Raw genomic sequence first — 24,600 nt, 5'->3', positions numbered from 1 at the left:
TGTTGTTTGTTTGTTTTGAAAGTGTAGGAAAAGAGGTTAAATTATGGTAGTCATATGATATGATTCAAACATGTTTTTCCCATTTCTTTCTTTTTAAATTATAGGCATCTAATAGGATTCATGAATCAAAGAATCAGTGCACTCAGGTGGTGCAGGAAAGAGAGAGCCTGCTGGTGAAAATCAAAGTTCTGGAGCAAGACAAGATCAGGCTTCAGAGGCTGGAGGATGAGCTGAACCGCGCCAAAGCAACTCTAGAGGCAGAAAGCAGGGTGAAACAGCGCCTTGAGTGTGAGAAACAGCAAATCCAGAATGACCTGAACCAGTGGAAAACTCAATATTCCCGCAAAGAAGAGGCTATTAGAAAGATAGAGTCAGAAAGAGAAAAGAGTGAGAGAGAGAAGAACAGCCTTAGGAGTGAGATCGAAAGACTCCAGGCTGAGATCAAGAGGATTGAAGAGAGGTGCAGGCGAAAGTTGGAAGATTCTACCAGGGACACACAGTCACAGTTGGAAACAGAACGTTGCCGACTTCAGAGGGAAATCGATAAACTCAAACAGCGCCCATATGGATCCCATCGGGAGACCCAGACTGAGTATGAATGGACTGTTGACTCCTCCAAGCTGGTGTTTGATGGACTGAGGAAGAAGGTGACGGCGATGCAGCTCTACGAGTGCCAGCTGATTGACAAAACAACCTTGGACAAGCTGCTGAAGGGGAAAAAGTCAGTGGAAGAAGTTGCTTCTGAAATCCAGCCTTTCCTTCGGGGTGCAGGAGCTATCGCTGGAGCTTCTGTTTCCCCTAAGGAAAAGTACTCTTTGGTAGAGGCCAAGAGAAAGAATCTAATCACCCCAGAATCCACAGTCATGCTTCTGGAGGCCCAAGCTGCTACAGGTGGTATAATTGATCCCCATAGGAATGAGAAGCTGACTGTTGACAATGCAATAGCTCGAGACCTCATTGATTTCGATGACCGACAACAGATATATACAGCAGAAAAAGCTATCACTGGTTTTGATGACCCATTTTCAGGCAAGACAGTATCCCTTTCAGAAGCCATAAAGAAAAATTTGATTGATAGAGAAACCGGAATGCGCCTGCTGGAAGCCCAGATTGCTTCAGGGGGTGTAGTGGACCCTGTGAACAGTGTCTTTTTGCCAAAAGATGTAGCCTTGGCCCGTGGGCTGATTGACAGAGATTTGTATAGGTCCATGAATGATCCCCGAGATAGTCAGAAAAACTTTGTGGATCCAGTCACCCAGAAGAAGGTCAGTTACATGCAGCTGAGGGAACGGTGCAGAATTGAACCTCACACTGGTCTGCTCTTGCTGTCAGTACAGAAGAGAAGTATGTCCTTCCAAGGAATCAGACAGCCTGTGACCGTTTCTGAGCTAGTGGATTCTGGTATATTGGGACTATCCACTGTAAATGAACTGGAATCAGGTCGAATTTCTTATGATGAAGTTGGTGAGAGAATTAAGGACTTCCTTCAGGGTTCAAGCTGCATAGCAGGCATTTACAATGAGACCACAAAACAGAAGCTTGGCATTTATGAGGCCATGAAAATTGGCTTGGTCCGACCTGGTACTGCTCTGGAGTTGCTGGAAGCCCAAGCAGCTACTGGCTTTATAGTGGATCCTGTTAGCAACTTGAGGTTAACAGTGGAGGAAGCCTATAAAAGAGGTCTGGTGGGTATTGAGTTCAAAGAGAAGCTCCTGTCTGCAGAACGAGCTGTCACTGGGTATAATGATCCTGAAACGGGAAACATTATCTCTTTGTTCCAAGCGATGAACAAGGAACTCATTGAGAAGGGCCATGGCATTCGATTATTAGAAGCACAGATTGCAACCGGTGGGATCATCGACCCAAAGGAGAGCCATCGATTACCAGTTGACATGGCATACAAAAGGGGCTACTTTAATGAGGAGCTCAGTGAGATTCTCTCAGATCCAACTGATGACACAAAAGGATTTTTTGACCCAAACACTGAAGAAAATCTTACCTATCTACAGCTAAAAGAAAGATGCATCAAGGATGAGGAAACAGGGCTCTGTCTACTGCCTCTGAAAGAAAAGAAGAAGCAGGTGCAGACATCACAGAAGAATACTCTGAGGAAGCGTAGAGTGGTCATCGTGGACCCAGAAACCAACAAGGAGATGTCTGTTCAGGAGGCTTACAAGAAGGGCCTTATCGATTATGAAACTTTTAAAGAACTATGTGAGCAGGAGTGTGAGTGGGAAGAAATAACCATCACTGGATCTGACGGCTCCACCAGGGTGGTCCTGGTAGATAGAAAGACAGGCAGTCAGTATGATATTCAAGATGCTATTGACAAGGGCCTTGTTGACAGGAAATTCTTTGATCAGTACCGATCCGGCAGCCTCAGCCTCACTCAATTTGCTGATATGATCTCCTTGAAAAATGGTGTTGGCAACAGCAGTGGCATGGGTGGTGGTGTCGATGATGTTTTTAGCAACTCCCGACATGAGTCAGTAAGCAAGATTTCCACCATATCCAGTGTCAGGAATTTGACTATCAAGAGCAGCTCTCTGTCTGACCCCTTGGAGGAATCAAGCCCCATTGCAGCCATCTTTGACACAGAGAACCTGGAGAAGATCTCCATTGCAGAAGGCATAGAGCGGGGCATTGTGGATAGCATCACTGGTCAGAGGCTTCTGGAGGCTCAGGCCTGCACAGGCGGCATTATCCATCCAACCTCCGGTCAGAAGCTGTCACTTCAGGATGCGATCTCCCAGGGCCTGGTTGATCAAGAGATGGCTACCAGGCTGAAGCCTGCTCAGAAAGCCTTCATTGGCTTTGAAGGTGTGAAGGGAAAGAAGATGTCGGCAGCAGAGGCAGTGAAAGAAAAATGGCTTCCGTATGAGGCTGGCCAGCGCTTCCTGGAGTTCCAGTACCTCACAGGAGGCCTAGTTGACCCCGAAGTGCATGGGAGGATAAGCATTGAGGAAGCCATCAGAAAGGGGTTTATCGACGGCCGAGCAGCTCAGAGGCTGCAAGATATCAGCAGCTATGCCAAAATCCTGACCTGCCCCAAAACCAAATTAAAAATATCCTATAAGGACGCCATGAATCGCTCCATGGTAGAAGATGTCACTGGCCTGCGCCTTCTGGAGGCCGCCTCTGTTTCATCCAAGGGCTTGCCTAGCCCTTATAACATGTCTTCTGCTCCAGGCTCCCGCTCTGGCTCCCGCTCTGGATCTCGCTCAGGCTCCCGCTCTGGTTCCCGCAGTGGGTCCAGGAGAGGAAGCTTTGATGCAACAGGGAATTCTTCCTACACTTACTCCTCCTACTCCTTTAGCAGCAGCTCTATTGGGCACTAGTAGTCAGTTAGAAATGGTTGCTATACCTTGACTTCATTTATACGAATTTTCATGTTATTAAATAATAAAGAAAATCTAATGCTTGCAATATAGGGATAGAATTTTCTGTGCTTAAGAAAACATTTCCAGGGTTAAAATCAAGTAGTAAGGCTGTTCTGGCTTTTTATCTTCTCAGCTCACCTCAACTAATGTAATACACTGAATGTAGTGTATATGAAGTGGTAATCAGTTGTAAGGATAGCACAAATTGCATTTAGAATTTGTTTCTTCTGTATTTAGATTTTTGATCCATTCTTCTTGAGTATTTTTTGGCCTATGATAGAGATTTCTGTTGGAGATGAAAATTAAATTGATTATTAATATTTTAGTTATTTTGTTTTTCATCTAAATATTTTCATTTTCTGTATTAGTAGACAGTACCCCTCCCCAAGAAAAACCCACCCAAGAAAACCCACCCAAAACTAAGCATTTTGGAATGACTCTTCTTTTAGTTTTAGAATGTGTATTGTATGACCCATATACTCTTAGGTATCTGTTTGGTTTGGTATTAATTTGACTGTATGTGCATGATAGCAGCAATCTTTGCTTTTCTTTGGTCAAAGTTTTCTGTTTATTTTGCTTGTCATTTTCAATGTACTTTAAAAAGATGTCTATGAAGTTTGCTGTTCTGGCAATAAACTTTTGGACTTTTAAATTTTTGTGTTTTGATTTAATAGCATGTTTCTACACACAAGGGCATTTAGCAACAGCTTTTTGATTATTGTAAAATATATCTAAAACCATCTGATTTCAAAATACATATTAAGAAAGACTACTTATAAACTATTTTCATTCTGAATTCGTGTTAGAATTTGGTCTTTGAAGTTAGTTTTTTTCAACGTTTCTCAAGTGCCTGCTGTGTACCAGGTAGAGTCCTTGGAAATAAGCCTTTGTAGAAGCCAGGCCAGAGGTCAATACCCAGTTCTATTTTATTCTGGACAATGAATACCAAGAAGCATGGGCAAAAGTCATCATCATAACATGTAAAAAACATGAGGTGGCCAAGGTTCCAATTTGGGTATTACATTTTGTCCCATAAAATAATTGTCCTTCAATCTTTGAAAATAGTTTCTGAAGAGTTCTTGGCTCTCTGTTGAAGAACAATGAGAAGTTTATTCTTTCGATCAAAGAGAAACTTGAAATTCAGACATTTGTCATTAAATTAACATGGTTTTACCGAATATCTATTTTGTGTCTGGTATTCTAGGTACTATGAGGATTCAATAGAATTTATAAGACCCCTGACTTCAGGCCTTTGCAGCCTCGATGGGGACAGAAGGCACACATAATTCAGTCAGTGGAACAACTTGCATATATCACTAGTATATATTAATACAATCAAACATTTCATAGTGCAGAGAGAAAATAGGAAAGTAAGTTAAATGCTAATTGATCATAATTAAAATAATACTTAAGTTATTGGGGCTTTTGGTACTTAGGGTGAAAAGAGCATTCATGTCTTACCTCTTTTCTTGCCCTTGCCCCCCTCCCAATCTGGAAGATTTGTAATTAGTTTCATTCACCAAATATTGAGTTCTTCTGTGTGCCACACATTGTGCCAGAAACTGTAGATCCCATGGTAGGAATATATGGTAAAAAAATAGTCCTTATAATATGAAAATAAAAAAATATAAATGTTGGGGGAAGTAGAGATTCCTTATGCTAGAGCTATAAGGCTGTGTTATCTTGGGCTGCCATAATAAGATACCCCAGATGGGGTGGCTTAAATTTATTTTCTCATAGTTCTGGAAGGTAAAATTCCAAGATTAAATTGCAGCCCAGGATTGGTTTCGGTGACAGTTCTTTCGGGCTTGTAGGCAGTGATTGGTATGGAGGGAGCTTTGGTGTCTCTTCCTAATCTTTTAAGGATACTAGTCTTATAACATTAGGGCCCCACTCTATAATCTCATTTAACCTTTTTTTTCCCCATTTAACCATAATTACCTCTTTTAAAGGCCCCATCTCCAAATATAGTCATATTGGGGGTTAGGGATTAGACAACATTTTTTTGGTGGCGGGGGAGGGGGGGTGGGGGTGGATGGATGACACAATTCAGCCCATTACAGAGGTCTAAACTAGAATAGGGCAGGAGACTGCTCTAGGAAAACGATGATTAAATAGACTAAGAAGCATCAATGTAAAACAATTCCGAAACAGTGTAGCCACTTCGAGCTGCTCTAAAATGAAACAGGACCTGTGTCCTGGGAGAGAGGATATTCTTGACCTGCACTGAGTTTTGATTTGGTTTAGATACACAGTGCACCCACTGAAAAGGGAAATATATAAATTTTCAGTGAAAATCATCTCACATTCAAATAGTCTAACATGTTCTAGCTACTGGGCTAAATCTAAATGTGAATAAAAAGTAAAGATGCTGTGGGCCAAGTGAATAAACTACTTCTAGAATTCATCCCTTACCCCACATCTGCTTGCAGCTATTGGATTGTTTCTGAATTTTCTGGTACTGCCTTTTTATACTCATCACTATTCTTCTGTAGGTGAGAAAATTGTGCTATTTGTCTTTGGAAACAGCTGTTCACAAAGATTTCCTTTATGTTTGAATCTTTGGTTTCCATACAAATGCCAAGGGAACCAAAGATTTGGCATCAGGCTTGAATAAAATAAATAATATAAGAAGGAGTAGATTCCAGGAGTTAAAACCATCTACAGAAACTGATTCCAGGTCTTGGGAAGGAAATGTAAAAGGTAAACTTGAATTAGTCAATGTAAGGAAGTTCTCAAGGACTCATGGGAACATGTCAAACAGACATGGGCTGGTTTAAAGTAGCTCCCACAGGTCAAATTTGAGACAATTTGAGCATCAACGAGAATTATGATGGTAATGGAATAGTAATAATAACTTTAAAAATAATTTATCATTAATAACTCAATAATAAAAAAACACACACACCTTGGTTCCACAGTGAAACAAAGTGAAGGTGTGGTAAGAATGCTAGCTAATACGTATAGAAGCCATAATAGTAAAGACTCATCATAAGCCCTGGCTGGTGTGGCAGTTTGTTGGGCATAATTCTGTGCACTATAGAAAGGTTGCCCATTGTTTCCAGGTGGGGCACATGCCCAGGCTTGATCCCAGGTGGCATGTGTGTGGTAGGCAGCCAATCGATGTCTCACATGGATGTTTCTCTCCTTCTCTCTCCCTCTCTAGAAATCAATAAAAAAATCTTAAAGAAAAGAATCATCATAATTCCTAACATAATGAGATTCAGTGAAGGATTGTGTGAGTTTGTTGGAGTACAGGACATTCATATGGCATAAGGTATCCCAGAGATTACCAATTACCAAGAAGAAATGTACTACTAAAATGGAGAGATACAGCCATCATCTTTACTAAGTGATCAAATTTTGCATTATTAACAGAGAATCTAAAATATGTGTCTTTTATAAGATGTAATAAAGAGGTACACACATCTCCTTGCAACAATGTTTAAACTGAATCCACTCATAAAGGAAAAAAAATCTGACAAATCCAGAAAGAGGGACATTCTACAAGACAAGTGGCTGAGGCTCCTGACAAAATTCACTGGCTCAATTTAAAAAGGAGAGTAGGGGAGACAGACTTTTGTAAAGTAAAAGAGACAATAACAATTGTAGGTCATGAGTTGGAAAAAATAAAACGGCTATAAAAGGAATTTGGGGGACAACTGGGGAAATTTGAATATGAACTGTATATTAGATATTTTGGAATGATTATTTTTTCTTAGATTTGATCATTTATTGTGGTTATGGAAGCAAAATATCCTCATTCTTAAAAGATCCATACGGACATTTGGGGGTGAAGTATCTGCAACTTACTTTCAAATAATTCAGCAAAAATAGTGTGTGGGTCTGTGTAGATAGAGTGGGAGAAAGCAAACGTGGCCAAATGTTAACAGTTAAGGAGCGGGAGGACAGCTCACTGTACTATTCTTTAAATTGTTCTTTAGATATAAACGCTTTTTTAAAAAAAAGTATATGGGGGTGGTAATGCCGTTCAGGGAAGGCCAGGAGCAAATGCATTCAGGAGAAGTTACTAAAGCAGCGACATTGGAAAGAGACAGGAAAACACTTATCGAAATGACAGCTCCGGCCCTTCTCAGGCGCGTCCTTGTAGGCGGTTCTAGTCACGTGGAGGGGTGACCCCGCCCACAACTCCCAGAAGCCCGCGCGCGCCGCTGGCAGTTCGGCAGCTTCCCGTTGGCGGGCTGGGTGCGGCCATGGAGGGCGAGCCTCCCCCGGTGGAGGAACGGCGACGGCTGCAGGAGGAGCTGACCGGGTTCGTGGAGAGCTGCTGTCGGACGCTGGAGGAGGTGACGTCGTCCCTGGGCTGGAGCCTGGATCGGCTGGACCCCGGGGAGGAGGCGGCGGCCGAGGTGAGGGGTGCGGGCCCTTGGGGCCCTGAGCCTGCGGGTCTCTCTGGCGGCCGCATCCACGCAGGGCGACGGGGGGAAGGGCGTAGGAGCCCCGCCCGGTGCAGAGCCGCGGAGGGCTCCCGGGACGGGCTCGGAGCGCCCCGGCGCCGCCTGTGCGGCGCACCTCCTGGAACTTCGGTTTTAAAGAAATGGTGAAAATGCTCTGGGTGAGGAGGGAATGGCAGGTCTGCTGATTATTTAGAAAACCAGTGAATGGGCCTCCGAGTGCTGCTGCAGAGGTGTTGGCGGTTTGCTTTGTCATCTGTCACACGGATGCCGCAGTGGCACCAGATTCCGTGCCGGGAGAGCTTGGGAGCTCAGTTCACCTTTCTCCGCCCCAAATTGTACACTTCCGACTGGGGGAGCACCGAGTCTAGAATTATTAAGGGTATCACTAAGAGAGGGTGACTAGCAGCCCTGTTGAACATTAGAGTTGTTTTGAGAAAATGTAGGCAAGTGTGTTAGTGACCAATTGTGATTTTTTAAAAGGCGTGGCAGGAAGAAGAGTGTTCTAAGGATGGTGGGTAGGGGCGAGGTCTTTTGGGTCCTGGGTCAGCCATTTCAAAGAACCTATACACTTGAGGGCAATGGGGAGGCAGGGAAGCATTTTAAGTCTGGGCATATAATAATACCTACCTTTTAATAACATATTAATTGCTTCCATTTATTGAACACTTGCTATGTACTAGGCCCTGTTTGAATTGCTGTATGTATATAAACTCATGTATAACTTAATCTTCACAGTAGCTTTGTGAGAGAGGTCCTGCTATTATACCCAATTTATAGTTGAGGAAACTGAATCAAAAAAAGGTATCACTTGAGTAACTTAATACAGTCAGTAAATGGCAGACCTTGGATTCAAACTAGCTACAGTGTGAAGAATGGAATGGACAAGGCTGAAAGTGGAGGGCGGTGTGGGGAGGCCGAAGAGGGCTTAGGAGGGATAAAGGGTGATGGAAGGAGACTTGACTTGTGGTGAACACATAATACAATATACAGATGATATATTATAGAATTGTACACCTGAAACCTATGTAATTTTATTAACCAATGTCACCCCAATAAATTCAGTAAAAAAAAAAAATGACTGCAAGTGGAGCAAGTACTTAGATAATGGCTCTTGTAATCCATGATATCCTGAATTGGAGTAGTGGTAATATGGATGGATTATGTGGAGGGATTTCAGAGTTATTTAGGAGTGAAAAGGATAGGTAGGTGATTGATAAGATGTGGATGATGTGGGAGAAGAGCAAGTAGGACTTTTTTACTGAAATAGGAAAACAAAAGATGAACAGATTTGGGATCAGGAAACCATGAATATAATGAATTTATTTTTGGTCATGTTGAAATTTTAGTGTCTTTAGTGTAAAGTGCTCAAGAGAGAAACAAGGTCTAAATTAGCTATAGATTTTGGGAGACATCCCTATATAGTGAAAGTTGAAGCCATAAGTTCTTCTAGTAACTATGTATCAAATGGCAAAGGCCACTGGTTAGACAAGTGGTCAGCAAACCACGGCTCGCAAGCCACATGAGGCTCTTTAGCCCCTTGAGTGTGGCTCTTCCATAAAATACCACGGCCTGGGCGAGTCTATTTTGAAGAAGTGGCGTTAGAAGAAGTTTAAGTTTAAAAAATTTGGCTCTCAAAAGAAATTTCAATCATTGTACTGTTGATATTTGGCTCTGTTGACTAATGACTTTGCCGACCACTGGGTTAGACCTACATGAAACACCAACATAGAAAGGAGGACAGGTAGTGAGTGGTACATATACACAGTGGAATATTATTCAGCAATAAAAAAGAAGGAAATCCCGCCACTTGCAACAACATGGATGGACCTTGAAGAAATTGTGCTACGTGAAATAATTCACACAGAGAAAGATGAATACCCTCTGATTTCACTTACATGTGGAATCTAAAAAAACCCAAAACAAATGAATAAGCCAAACAGAACAGAAACAGACTCAGATATAGAGAACTAGCTGATAGTTGCCAAAGAAGTGGAGGTTGGGAGTTGGAAATTAAGTAAAAGAAAATATATGTGTAGCCCCTGTATATTAGTTCCCTCTGTTGGGGGGGTGGGTGGGAAAGAAGGGGACAGGTAGAACAAGGACATCTTTAGAAGAGACCAGGTAGAAGGAACCAGAGAAGCAGAAGGACCATGAAAAGTGTATCAGGATGACAGAAATAGACAATTGGATTGTGACCTTCTAAGCATTCAAACATTATTAAGAACTATGACATGTGCTTTGGCTATAGTAGCCAGAAGGTTGTTAGTGACCTACTGACTGATGGATGAGGTTGTTGAGGCAGTGAATGTGAACAAGTCTTTCCGAGTTGGGCTTTGATGAGGTGGAGAGGGGGCAAAGGCTATAGGGAAAGATTTTTAATTTTTTAAATTTATTTATTTTTTATTCTCACCTGAGGATATGTTTATTGGTTTTAGAGAGAGAGGAGGAAGGAAAGAAGAAGAGAGGGGCCGGGGGGGGGGGGGGGGGGGTGGGGAGGGAGGAAGGGTAAGAAAAGAGAGAGAGAGAATGAATTGGTTGGGTTGGTTGCCTCCCATACACACCCCAACTTCCAACTGGGCATTGAACCTGCAACCTTGGGTGCCGTGACTGGGAATCAAACACCCAGTCTTTTGGTGTATGGAATGACCTGGCTGGGGCTTTAAAAAAAATTTTTAATATGCACATACACTCAAACAGGGTGTTGGGAGAGGCCTGCAGAAGAGGACATAACTGGATAGTACCACTTAACAAAGTAGTAAACATTTAATGGTATAATTATTTAAATCTTTAAATATTATGTACCTTTTTCCTTTGATTCTGTTTGATTTTTATAGGATGAAGTTGTGATATGCCCTTATGATTTCAATCATCACATGCCTAAATCATCTTTAGCAAAGCACATGGTATCATGTAGATTGAGGAAACTGGGCTACACCAAAGAAGAAGAGGTATGCATGTGTCATATAATTCATGCATTAATAAATTCACAATATATGGAAGTATAGGGTGAGGTTTTCTGACATGAAAAGTTATTTGTGGGATAGAATGGTACTAGCCTAATTTCACAAATTATTGCAAGAGATATTTCAGTGATACTAAACTATTGTTGGTTTATGTCAAATCTTAAAATAGCTAATCATCTGATTCTCAAGAACACTGACTTTTTTTGTTTTTCTTTTTACTGTTTAGGATAAAATGTATAATTCTGAATTTTTCTATGAGAATATGAAGATACCTTCAATCACTTTGAGTAAGTATTAACTTAATAGATTATAATTTTAAAATATCTTACTATATGTATATATTGATAATTCATTTTTTAATTAAGGACATTTGTACCTTAAGAGAATGTAGGATTGATTAATGTATAGTGAAACTAGTTTTTGTAATCTGAAAGTTAGAGACCAGGCCTGTTATATTAATTGTCAGTGAAAATCCTAGAAAGCTTTGTACAATAGGATAGACACCTTTCTTCTTAGTTATAACAAAAATCTGGCCACACAACACAGTTTGAAGACAAGACTGAAGATGGAAATGTGTTCTAAGACAGTGGTCACCAACCTTTGGGACCCCACGGACCACCGGTTGGCGACTGCTGTTCTAAGAGGTTGAAATCTTGGGCTCTAAAATAGAAGGCCCTGATTCAGCTTCTGGTTTTGTCACTAACATATGTGTAACTTTCAGCAAGGTAATTAACCTGTTTGTTGTCTAAATTTCTTTATAAAATGGGGATGACGGTATTTGCAGTTTTTTAAAAATACATTTTTATTGATTTCAGAGAGGAAGGGAGAGGGAGAGAGAGAAACATCAATGATGAGAGAGAATCATTGATTGTCTGCCTCCTGCACGCCCCCTACTGGGGATCCAGCCCACAACTCAGGCATGTGCCCTTGACCAGAATCGAACCTGGGACCCTTCAGTCTGCAGGCCGACACTCTATTCACTGAGCCAAACCAGCTAGGGCAGGGTATTTGCACTTTTATGAAGATTAAATGATACATGTCATAGTCTTAGAATAGTGCCTGGCACTTAGTGGGATTCAAGAAATGTTACATATTATTTGTTGCTAAAATTCGTAGCGGCTACTGTTTTGTGCCTGATTATGTTTTCTGAACCACCTGAACGCTGGTTACTTACTGGGATCTAGCTAGATCTGAAAGAATTTCTGCTTTCAGATTACCTAGGCAGCGATTGTGGGTGTTGCCTCTTTTAAGATTTTAAAGGTTTGTGTGTCTAAAGAACTTGGATTGGAACCCAATTAATAATCTAATTGTGGACACTGATGATTCATATTGTGTTTATGGATTTTTTTGACAGATAAGGATTCACAATTCCAGATAATTAAACAAGCTAGAACTGCAGTTGGAAAAGATGATGACTATTATAATCAAAGTAAGTGGCATCATAGTTTGAGCTAAATAATGAGTAAAACTGTTTTTCTCCCACAAGCACACATGTTACTAATTTTTAAGAAAAATCTTATGAAAACAATTACACGGAAAAGGTTAAGTTTTACATATTAGACTACTGTGCTTGGTGTTAGCTTTATTTGTTAGATATTTTCTGCTCAAATACACAAGTCTGACAAGGACAATGTCTTAGCTAAGACTTCATGCTTTGGAATTTCCTAATAGATTAGATTGCCTTATAGATCATTTTAAAAATTATGATTATTTAGTTAATAAATCCCATTTAGTGAGACTGTTTTACCCTGAGATTTCCTCTTTTGAGGATTAGCCAATTGTTAAATATAATATTGAAATGAACATAAAAGGAAAGGCTTAGGCTAAAAGAGATTAGTTCCCACAGCTGCCCCTCAGAATAAAATGCAAATACAAAGTGTTACATATAATTTCAGAGGGTTTGTGGATCCTTTTATGCTCAGTTTTGGAGCTGGGTCAAGAGTTTCTTTCTGGGGCTTATGTTAGCAGAGACTAGGTTAGAATTTTAAGTGTGAGCTTTTAGGAAATTGAAAGAAAACTTACCATCAAAAACATAGAAGTAAAGGAGTAAATAGATTTAATAGATTTTGAACCTAGATAAAACATCTAAGCTAAACATGACTGGCTCCTTTTTATAAGGATTGGAGTTGTTTTTTGAACCTTCTGAAGGTAGCTTTCCCCAGACATCTTACCTTTTTTTCCTCACTCTTCTGAATTATATTCACCAGCCCATTATGGTTTGTTGTCTTTCTTGTTAAGTTCAGGGTCTTAGCCCATTTTTCTAAGTCAATATCTGGGCTTGATATCTCCCGAAGTGCCCTGTGGCTTCGAAGGAGAAAGTCCCTTGCCTTTAGTCTGCATTACATTGTTTCCTTATAACAGCAGAAGCACATTGTATTTCCTGTTTTGAAGCTCCTGTTTTTATGTACTTTTGTGCTGAATTCCAGGTTTTTCTCTTTGAGGGAGACATTTGACTTTCTCTTACTGAAGAGATTACTAGACCTCTATTACTGGTTCTACCCATTGCCCCTATTAATCAACCAATTAAAAAGTAGAGGATTTTTTTTGAGGGGTTAATTGTTAAAAGACTTTATTTGACCTTACCTAGTTAGATAGATTTACTGAATTTATTAGAGTTTAAAGAGAAATTGGAGATGATCTAATCTAGTGTCTGCTTTTTACTGATAAGGAAACAAACCCTGACTGATAGAGATGATAAGGTTCTGGGGTCTATTCTAAAGGTCCTTAATACTTTTAAGAGATTATTTTTCAAAGCCCTGTTATATATTTTATTACTCCTTCACAATAAACTTGTGATAGGTTGGACGAATATTTTCCCCTCCATGGTAGGTGAAGAAGTAGAGGCACACATAACTGAATTGACACTCCTTTGTTAGATAATAGCAAAGCTGGATCCAGAGCCAAGTTCTGAATTTTGGCACAAACACTGCACTGAATTATTCTGCATTCTGTTAGAAACTCTACACTTAGTGATATTTGTGGATTCTACATAATTGCTCAAATATATTCATTATTTATTATGTCTATCATGATTAATTAAAAGAACATCACAAACTTCAGATCTGTACATAATATTACTATTAATACTTTTCATTGTTTATTATATTTTGGGTAAGCCTATTTTAAAGAAAGAAACTAGTTGCTTGGCCTTGTACAAATGACAGCTTTTCTGAGTTTTTTCTTATCTGTAATATAAAACTATCTCTTGGTGTTTAGAGCAATAGAAAGCAATATTAAGATGAAATAGGTGAGAATTTTATATATACACACCCTATATTCCTTTGAATATAGGCTATATATATATATGTGTGTGTGTGTGTGTGTATATATGTAATTACTCATATGTATATATGAGTAATTTTCTAGATCATTTTCTAATCTGAGGTTTTTATATAAGAGTAATAAGGCAGATTTGGACATGGAGTTTAGTTTTTTATAAAAGCAAATAATTACTTTGAATACTTTTTTCCGTACACTAAGAGGAAATGTTATTTGATTTTGAATTTTTGCACTAGCTTAAATTAAGATTTAACTGTTAAGTACTATTTTTATATGATCTGTAACTCTCTTTTTAAAACTATTTTTCATCTTGTGTAGAGTTCTGCATTTCCTCAACAGAGATTATTTTTGTAGTTTACTTATACCTAAACATTTTACTCCAGGATAAAAATCTCTTTAATATCTTCTTTTTGATGTGTTTATTTTAAAGGAAGACAACCAATATGAGCAATTTTACATTTTTTCATGTAATTAATATTTTTTTGTTATTCACTAAATTTTAAGTTTTTTTGGTGAGGTTATATATTTATGTTTTCATTTTATCAGTCTTATTAGGTCTCAATTCATTAATCTTAAAGCTTAAATAACCATTAGATACTTACTTATTCTTAGATATAGTTACTTTGGTTAATTTTATAACCAAGATATTAATTTCAATCATAAACAATCATTTTATATTTAGTGGTTTATCTTTTTCCTTCTGTATTAAAGATTCAAGTTGTTATACTTGAATTTCATGACATACAGTTGACCCTTGAACAACATAGGTTTGAACTGCATAGGTCCACTTACACGTGGATTTCTTTCAATAAATATGGTTGGCCCTCTGTATTTGTGGGTTTTACATCCACGGGTTTGGCATCTGAGGATACCAAAATAGTATTTTTGATCCACAGTTGGAATCCAGGCATGTGGAGGGCTGACTATGTATTGTTCTACACCATTTTATATAAAGGACTTGAGCATCCACAGATTTTTGGTATGAGTCATGGTTGTGATTTGAAGAAGATCAGGGTACTATGGCTAACAAACCCTAAAGAGATAGAAATAGAGTAGTTCTAAAGCTAATCTGTTCCTACCACTTGTGAAACTTTGGCAAGTCATTTTGCTTCTGTGGGCTGTAATTTATCTCTAATGTTAAGAAATTGACTCTGAATTCTCTAAAATTCTAAATATGTATCTCAGAAACAGTACCTCTTGTTAATAAATAGTATAGTATCTCATACGTTTAAGATGCCCTATGATGGCAAAAGTAACTAACAAGGGAGAATTGAGAATTAGAGTTATTAAAAAGTAGATTAAAGTGTCAGTTCAGGGTGATGAAAAGCTCTGGAGATTGATAGAAGTAATGGTTGCACAGCAGTGTGAATATACTAATGCCAATGAACTGTACACTTAAAGATGGTTAAAATGGTAAATTTTATGTTATGTATGTTTTACCACAATTAAAAATTATTATACAAAAAAAGTAGAAGTTCACAGAATTGGTATGATTACAGCACATTGAAATGCACTCTATCTAAAGCATAGAAACTTGTGTTAGAAAATTTACATTTTATGGAAATGTAAGCTTATGTAAGTGTGTTTACCCTTTATTTTTTTGTCAGAAATATCTATGTTCTGAATGATTTGAATACAGTTTGTTGTTTAACTTTTCCTGTACTTTTTCTTTTTCAGTAATTGGGGTGAGTATAAAGAGGAATTAGGAACCTGAATGTACTCCTTATTTAAAGATATGCAGTATCCTTTTTGCAAATGATATCCTTTTAAAAGTATCATTCAAATTTCTAAACTTTATCTTAGTCACTGTCACAGTATTACAGTCTTGATTTGGAATTTTAGTTGAATTTTCAAGGAATTTAAGTATCAGTCTTCATATAGAAATTTAAGATGAATAAAGAAAACTCCAATATATTTCAAAGAGGAAATTATATTTCTTTGTTTGAAAATAACAGGCAAAGATTTATGTGGAGCTTGTTTATAACAGTCATGCACTGCATAATGATGTTTTGATATGCAGTGAACTGCATATACCATGGTGGTTCATAAGATTATAATGGGTTATAAGCAAAAGTTTGTTTGTGATGTTGAAAGAAAAGGCTGGACCCAACTAGGATGTTGAATTTACTGCTAATTCTGGGTGGTTTAAATAGACAAGGAGGCTCGGCATGTTGTCTCCTTGCCCTGCACCCTGCCCCTGGCTGGGGCCTAGAGTTGGTGAAGGAGAGGAGCCCAGGAACTCCTTGCCCCCACCCCGACACCCAGCCCTGCACATGCATTAATACACACTACAACACATAAACTCACTTCCCTTCCCTCTGTTTGTTTCTCTTTGTCTCTCTTTCCTCCCAGTCCCATTTCTACTCCCTGTCTCTGTCTCTCACTCTTTCTGTCAAGGGCCCTCTCTCTTTTTCCCTCTTCTGTCCTCCCCCCTTTATTCTCATCTTAAGTTTTATTTGTGTCTCTTTCGATCTCTGCTTCTGCTCTCCCCTTCTCTTCTATTTCTCCCTTTCCTCCCTCCTCCTGATGTCTACTCTCTCTCCCTCCACAACCCAAGCCACACGCCCACACATACTTGATCTTTTACATAGTATTTTAATCTACCTTTTTAAGGTTTAGCTATGTTTACAAACACAAATACCATTGAGTTACAGTTGCCTGCAGTATTTAGTACAATAATAACCTGCTGTGCAGGCCTGTAGCCTAGGAGCAATAGGCTATAGCACAAAGCCTAGGTGTGTAGTAGGATATACAATCTAGGTTTGTATACTCTGTGATAGTCCCACAATGATGGAATTGCTTAACGACGCATTTCTCAGAACATATCCCCCTCATTAAGTGGAGCATGACTGAATATTAGTGTTTTCTAATCTTTTCTAATTTTTCTCCCAGACTTTGTAGCCTATATTCAAAGGAATTAGGTTTATCAAAGCAAACTCATTTTTTATATTACATAATTAAATGTTTTAACATCTGGCTGCACATAAGGGCTTTTCCTAGTGTCTGTCAGAAGTGGAGTAAAATTGATTGACTTCAAAGGAAACCTTTCTTCCCCGCTAATTCAAAATCCTTTGACTTGCACATGTTTAGTTATCTATAGCTGTTAGACCACAGACTCAGATTCAGTGTAGCTATCCTCTTAATTTGTAGACAAATATAAAGTAATCTTTTGTGTGTTTGTGTTGCAATGCTTAGTTTATAGTATGCTTTTATTTGATTTTTTTTTTTTTCTTAGGAAGTCAACAAAGCTAATATCAAATATAAGTATCTGGGAAGAGCTACTGATTTTATATTGTTCTATGAACCAGAGTTATTACTATAGGGTAACCTAGCAAACATTAAAAGGGTTTATTTGATAGCTCATGTTCTTTGCATTAGTGAATAATGAGTCTGGAACTATCGTTTTAAATTGCTTTATTTACAGTTACAATAATTTTTTATTTCTTTGAGAAAATTTGATTCTCAAAACAAATTTTTTCTTCAAAGTTTAATACATCATATCAAGGTATTGTATTTACTTTTTTTCATTAATGAGCAGATTTTAGAAAGTTCTGTAACTGTTGTGGGGGCACTGCTGTTAACTTTTTTCAGTTAACTTGGTTAAGCCAATATGCTTCCTCTTCTGAAAATTAAAACAAGTTTAGTCTCAATGTAACCTGACTTTCTCTGGTCTGAGGAAGTGTGGGATTTCTGCTACTTAATTGTTTTTGGTCCATAGCTCTGAGTCATTACACCAATGGGATATTATTTTTAATGCGGAATGAGTAGCTTGATATCTCATAAAAAAAGGACATTTTTAAACACATTTTTCATATTTCTATAATTTATTTTCAATGGAACTATAATATGTATTACCTATTAAAAGTCTCCCCCCACCAGCTTTTATGGGAAAAAACATATACACAAAAAGGAAGTTAATATCTACTTTTATAATATGGGTAACCTTTTAAAAATGGTTTACCAAAAGGTTTTCTTATGAACAGTGTCTTATGATAATTACTGCCTGCCTTCATGGGATCTCTTTTAACATTGTTGAAGAGAAGAGCATATATTCATAATATATCCTGTATGTGAATGTAGCATTCAGAATAAAGTCATTGTTTATCACTTGTCACATAGATTGATATTTTGTAATTTAGGCATTACTATGAAAAAATTTGTGTTCATACTGTATTACTATAGCGCATGTTTATAGATAAGTAGTAGATCTTAAGTCCACAATGCTTCATGTATTTTTATTTTTGTGGTTTTATTTTTACTTTAGGGATTTATTCTTCCTTACCTGTCGAAGTTCCTCTGAATCACAAACGATTTGTTTGTGATCTGACCCAAGCTGATCGTCTTGCCCTCTATGATTTTGTAATTGAGGAGACAAAGAAAAAGCGCTCTGATTCTCAAATTATCGAAAATGACAGTGATCTCTTTGTAGACTTGGCTGCAAAAGTCAATCAAGGTTTGAGATGAATATCATAGTTTTATATTTCTTAATTGTTATTCCATTCTTTGCTGTAATTAAGATGATTTGTCAGGCCACTTTGAGTAGGAATAAGATGGTTTTGTGTCATCTGATATTCTATATAATAAAGAGGTAATATGCAAATTGACCATCATGCCCTCGCACAAGATGGCCGCCCCCATGTGGTCACAAGATGGCCGGCAGGGGAGGGTAGTTGTGGGTGATCAGGCTAGCAGGGGAGGGCAGTTAGGGGGGACCAGGCCAGCAGGGGAGGACAGTTTGGGGTGACCAGGCCTGCAGGGGAGGGAGGGCAGTTGGGAGGGACCAGGCCTGCAGGGGAGGGCAGTTGGGGGTGATCAGGCCTGCAGGGGAGGGTAGTTGGGGGCAATCGGGCCATCAGGGGAGCAGTTAAGCGTCGATCAGGCTGGCAGGGGAGTGGTTAGGGGGTGATCAGGCTGGCAGGCAGAAGCGGTTAGGGGCAATCAGGCAGACAGGAGAACAGTTGGGAGCCAGCAGTCCCAGATTGTGAGAGGGATGTCCGACCCCCGGTTTAGGCCCAGTCCACAGGGATCGGGCCTAAACCGGGAGTCCGACATCCCCCCAGGGGTCCCAGATTGGAGAGGGTGCAGGTTGGGCTGAGGGACACCCCTGAATTTTGTGCACTGGGCCTCTAGTTCACATATAAAAGATGTTTATTCAGTAGTGCAAGTTTGCTCTCTGATTTTTACATAAGCAAAGCATCCTTCTGCAAGAATGTTACTTACAGCTGTGCTGTTGCTATAATTTATGTGCCTAAACACTCTTATGTTCAACTGATGACTGGAAAAAAGGAATGGTATAAAACTTAGCCCATTTATATAATGTTGAATTTTTAGAATATTTTTAACATATTTTGAAACATGTTAAAATATGATTGTGGTGTTCCTTTGCGTTAATTTTTAAGAATGTAAATTTTTCTAAGGATATAATAATTTATTTTTTATTAGATAATAGTCGAAAAAGTCCAAAATCTTACCTTGAAATCTTGGCAGAAGTGAGGGATTATAAAAGAAGACGTCAGTCCTATAGAGCTAAGAATGTTCACATAACCAAGAAATCATACACTGAGGTAAGTTTTATATAATCTTGTAGAGCTTTGTTGAGAACAGACATTTCCTTTATGTAGATTTCTAAGTCTGTACTATGGATTTTCATAGTTCCTTGGAGGTTTTCTGAAAAAATAAGTAGCTTCAAGCTAGACACACCTGATCTGTAGTTGCTTCATCACTTTCAGATCCACCCCTTGCCAGACAGGCTTTTTAGGATACAGAAACCTTCTATAAAGAGGTTGTTCAATCTTTAAAAAATACCTACTTTTGAGAAAGTGATAAGAGGATTTTAGATTTTGGCTTTAAACACACCTGGGCTTAAGTTTTCATTCTGCTGCTTATTATTGCTGTTTGACTTGGGCAAGTTATTTGAGTTTTTTAAGAATCATTTAAAAAAATTTTATCACAGTATAGACCAGGGGTGGGCAAACTTTTTGACTCGAGGGCCACAATGGGTTCTTAAACTGGACCGGAGTGCCGGAACAAAAGCATGGATGGAGTGTTTGTGTGAACTAATATAAATTCAAAGTAAAGGAGTGGAGGGGAGAGCAAGAGAACCCTCCGCTCTTTCGGCTCCGTGGGCTGGATAGAACCCTCCGCTCTTCCGGCCCGCGGGCCGTAGTTTGCCCACGGCTGGTATAGACTTTGCAGGGTTGTTATAAGAATTGATTGAGATTATACATGTGGATATAAATTGCTCAATAAATAGCTATGATTTTTTGGCAGAAATTTTAGTGTGTTTTTATGTACTCTGCTAAATATTTAGACTTAAGAAATGTCTTAGTATAAATTATTTATAATTTATTTAATATATTTTTATTGATTTCAGAGAGGAAGGGGGGGAGAGTGAGAGAGAGAAAGAGAGAGAGAGAGATCATTGATGAGAGAGAATAATTAATCAGCTGCCTCCTGCACGTCCTACACTGGGATCGGGTCCCAACCCAGGCATATGGCCTGGCCAGGAATTGAACCGTCACCTCCTGGCTTCTAGGTTAATGCTTAACCCCTGAGCCATGCAAAATTATTTATAATTTATATAATTGTATATATAAAATTATGATTAATTTCATTAATCTCTTGATGTTTATCTAAATTTATTTTCAGATGTCATTTAGAGGGTTGAGTTGATGAATTTTTTGATACATACCTTGCCCAGATTCTAAATAATTTCCTCATCAAAACCCTAATTGTTTCCACAATATTTCTTTCTTTTCTCTATGATTTCAATGACCTTCCACAATCTGGCCTCATTCTACCAAGCATTTTCTTTTGCATGTGTCTTAAACTATGTCGGGTTTTACATAGCTTTATTCCACATCCCAATACATGTTGTTTTCTCATCTGACATGCTCTTGTTTTGCTGTTTTAATTTTTTTTCCTGTTATATTAGTTGCAGGTGTACAACATTATATTTTGATATCTATAGCTACTACAAAGTGATCACCTCTACTAGTAAAAGTCTAATTACTATCATCACCATACAATTGACCACTTTCCTCCTTTTGCTCATTGTGCAACCACCAATATGTTATGTGTATCGATGAGATTTTGTGTTGTTTTTTTGTTCAATTGTTTTTGGTTTCTAAAAGATTTCACATGAGTGAAGTCACTTGGTATTTGTCTTTCTCTTCCTGACTTATTTTGCTTACATCATACCCTCAGGGTCCATTCCTGACTTATTTTGCTTACATTATACCCTCAGAGTCCATTCATAGTGCCACAAATGGCAATATCTCATTCCCTTTTATGGCTCAGTAGTACTCTATTATGTGTATGGGACATCTTTATTCATTCATCCATCAGTGGACACTTTGGTTGTGTACATATCTTGGCTATTGTAAATAATGCTGTGATAAGCATAGGGGTGCATATATCTTTTTAAATTAATGTTTTCATTTTTTTTTAATCCTCACCTGAGGATATTTTTTCATTGATTTTTAGGGAGAGTGAAAGGGAGGGTAGAGACAGAGACATCGAAGTGAGAGACACATTGATCGGTTGCCTCCTGCATGTACCCCAACCAGGGCTGGGCATCAATCTTGCAATCCAGGTAGGTGCCCTTGGCTGGGAATCAAACCTGGGACCCTTCAGTGCACAGGCCAACACTCTAACCACTGAACCACTTAGGCAAGGGCAGTGTTTTCATATTCTTAGGATAAATATCCAGAAGTAGAATAGCTGGATAATATAATAGTTTTATTCTTAATTTTTTGAGGAATCTTCATACTGTTGTGTGTGTGTGTGTGTCCATAGTACCTGCACCAATTTACAATCTTACCAACAGCATATGAGGGTTAACCTTTTCTCCACATCCTCTCCAATACTTGTTATTTTGTATTTTTTTTATAATAGTCATTCTAATAGGTGTGAGGTGATATTTCATTGTGATTTTGACTGTATTTCCCTAATAATTAGTGATACTGAACATGTTTTCTGTGCCTGTTGGCTATCAGTATATCTTTGGAAAAATGTCTATTCAGATTTTCTGCCCATTTTTTAAGGGGATGTTTTGTTTCTTTAGTTGTTGAGTTGTGTGAGTTTTTAAATACATTTTGGATATTAACATCTTTGCAGATATATGATTTGCAGATGTAGTCCCATTTGTTTATTTTTGTGTTTGTTTAGCTTTTGTTTGGAGTGAGAGCCACAAAAACATTGCTAAGACCAATGTTAAGGTGCTTACTGCCTATATATTCTTCCAGGAATTTTATGGTTTCAGGTCTTCCATTCAAGACTTTAATCCATTTAGAGTGAGTTTTCATGTACAATGTAAAATAGTGGTCTAGTTTCATTTTTTTGCATGTGGCTGTCCAATTTTTCCAACACCATTTTTTAAAGAGACTGTTCTTTCTTTATTATATGTTCTTGGCTCCTTTGCCATAAATTAGTGGCATATATATGGGTTTATTTCTGGGCCTCAATTCTGTTCCATTGGTCTGTGTATCATATGTGTCAATATCATATACTGTTTTGCTTACTGTAGTTTTGTAGTATAGTTTGAAATCAGGGAGTATGATACCTCCTGCTTTGTTTTTCTTTCTCATGATTGCTTTGGCTATTCAGGGTCTTGTAGTTCCATAAAAATTTTAGAATTGTTTGTACTAGTTCTATGAAATATGCCATTGGAATTTTGATAGGGATTCCATTGAATTTGCTGATGGCTTTGGATAGTGTTGACATTTTAATGATATTAATTCTTCAAATCCATTTATTGTGCCTTCAGTTTCTTTCATCAGTGTCTTATTATTTTCAGTGTACAGATCTTTCACTGCCTTGGTTAAATTTTATAACAGTTTTTTGATGAAGTCTTTAGGGTTTTCTATATATAGTTATTACATCATCTACAAATACATTTTTACTTCTTCCTTTCTGATTTCTATGCCTTTAATTTCTTCTTGTCTAATTGCTTTGACTAGGACTTCCAGTACTATTTATCAGTTTCTTCCAGAAATTTATCAGTTTCTTCTAGGTTGTCCAATTTGTTGGTATATAATAGTTCATAGTAGTCCACTAATAAAAGGCTAAGTAGTTGTCACACCCTCATGTGTGATGCCCTCACTCCATCACAAGATGGCTGCACGCACAGTGGAGGCAGGTCCCCCGGCTCCGGCCTACCTCTTTGGGGCAATCCATCGAGGAGCCCCAGATGGGTGGGCGGGGCTTACCTCTTTGGGGCATCAATCGTGGGGCTTCCACACTGTGAGAGGGCAAAGGCCAGGCCCCCATCCCCCGCCAAATGCATGATTTCATGCACCGGGCCTCTAGTGTTGAATAAAAGTGGTGAGAGTGTGCATCCTTGTCTTGTCCTGATCTTAGAGGAAAAGCTTTCAGCTTTTCACCATTGAGTACATTAGCTGTGGTTTGTTATATATGACCTTTATTAGATTGAGATAATTTTCCTGTGTGTATTCACTTTGTTGAGAGTTTTTAATAATAAATGGATGTTGAATTTTGTCCAATGCTTTTTCTGCATGGATTGAGATGATTACATGATTTTTATTCTTCATTTTGTTAATGTCATGTATCCTGTTGATTGATTTATGGATGTTGAACCATCCTTGCATACCAGCAATTAGTCTCACTTGATTGTGGTATAGGATCCTTTTAGTGTATTGTTGAATTTGGTTTGCTAATATTTTGTTGAGGATTTTGCATTCATGATCATCAAAGATGTTGGCCTGTACTTTTCTTTCTTTATGGTGTCTTTGTTTGATTTTGGTATAGGAAATGCTGGCCTTATAAAATGTGTTTGGAAGAGTTCCTTTCTATTCAGTTTTTTAAGAGTTTGAGAGGGATAGGTATTAAATCTTTGAATATTTAGAAGAATTCATCAGTGAAACCATGTGGTCCTGGATTTTTATTTTTTATGAGGTTTTGGTTATTGATCCAGTCTTCTTACTAGTAACTGGTCTATTCAGGTTTTCTTTTTCTTCATGATTCAATCTGGAAAATTGTATGTTTCTAGGAATTTATCAGTTTCTTCTAGGTTGTCCAATTTGTTGATATATAATAGTTCATAGTAATCCATTAAGATCTTTTGTATTTCTCTGGTATCAGTTGTAACATCTCTTACATTTTGGACTTGAGCCCTTCTTTTTTTCTTGGTTAGTCTAGCTAAGATTTTGTTGATTTTTGTTTATCTTTTCAGATAACCAGGTCTTCGTTTCATTGATCTTCTTTTTTGTTGTTGTTGTTTTTTTTTTTAATCTCTTTCATTTATTTTTTCTTTAGTCTTTATTATTTCCTTACTTCTACTAACTTAGGGCTCCTTTAGGTGTAAGCTTAGATAGTTTATTTGAGATTTTTCTTGTTTCTTGATTTAGGCCTGTATTGTGAACTCCCCTCTTAGAACTGCTTTTGCTCCATCCCTTAGATTTTGATATGTCATATTTCTGTTTTCATTTGTCTCTACGTAATTTTTATTTTTCCTTTTGATTTCTTTGATGATCCATTGGTTGTCTATTAGCATGCTCTTTAATATCCAGGTTTTTGTGATTTTTCTGGTTATCATCTTAT

General features: G+C 38.2%; 2 protein-coding genes across 3 annotated transcripts in view; both read left to right on the top strand.

Annotated features, from left to right (window-relative positions):
* The window catches only part of DSP (desmoplakin), a 42,949-nt gene extending 38,919 nt beyond the window's left edge, over positions 1–4,030 (top strand). The window contains exon 24 of one of the 2 annotated variants that reach the window (XM_080655765.1): positions 105–4,030. In XM_080655765.1, coding sequence (XP_080511891.1) covers positions 105–3,338 — 3,234 coding nt within the window. In that variant the 3' untranslated portion in view covers positions 3,339–4,030. The remainder of the gene's footprint in view (positions 1–104) is intronic. The other variant, XM_080655764.1, reaches the window with a different exon arrangement.
* A 3,538-nt stretch (positions 4,031–7,568) lies between these two features.
* The window catches only part of SNRNP48 (small nuclear ribonucleoprotein U11/U12 subunit 48), a 28,326-nt gene continuing 11,294 nt past the window's right edge, over positions 7,569–24,600 (top strand). The window contains exons 1-6 of the mRNA XM_080654057.1: positions 7,569–7,750; positions 10,633–10,746; positions 10,988–11,048; positions 12,116–12,190; positions 18,305–18,493; positions 19,483–19,604. Of these exons, the coding sequence (XP_080510183.1) occupies positions 7,595–7,750; positions 10,633–10,746; positions 10,988–11,048; positions 12,116–12,190; positions 18,305–18,493; positions 19,483–19,604 (717 nt within the window). The 5' untranslated portion in view covers positions 7,569–7,594. The remainder of the gene's footprint in view (positions 7,751–10,632; positions 10,747–10,987; positions 11,049–12,115; positions 12,191–18,304; positions 18,494–19,482; positions 19,605–24,600) is intronic.

The sequence above is a fragment of the Plecotus auritus genome, assembly GCF_963455305.1.
Source record: "Plecotus auritus genome assembly, chromosome: 2".
In the NCBI taxonomy this organism is placed as follows: domain Eukaryota; kingdom Metazoa; phylum Chordata; class Mammalia; order Chiroptera; family Vespertilionidae; genus Plecotus; species Plecotus auritus.
This window is presented reverse-complemented; position numbering and strand designations above follow the sequence as displayed.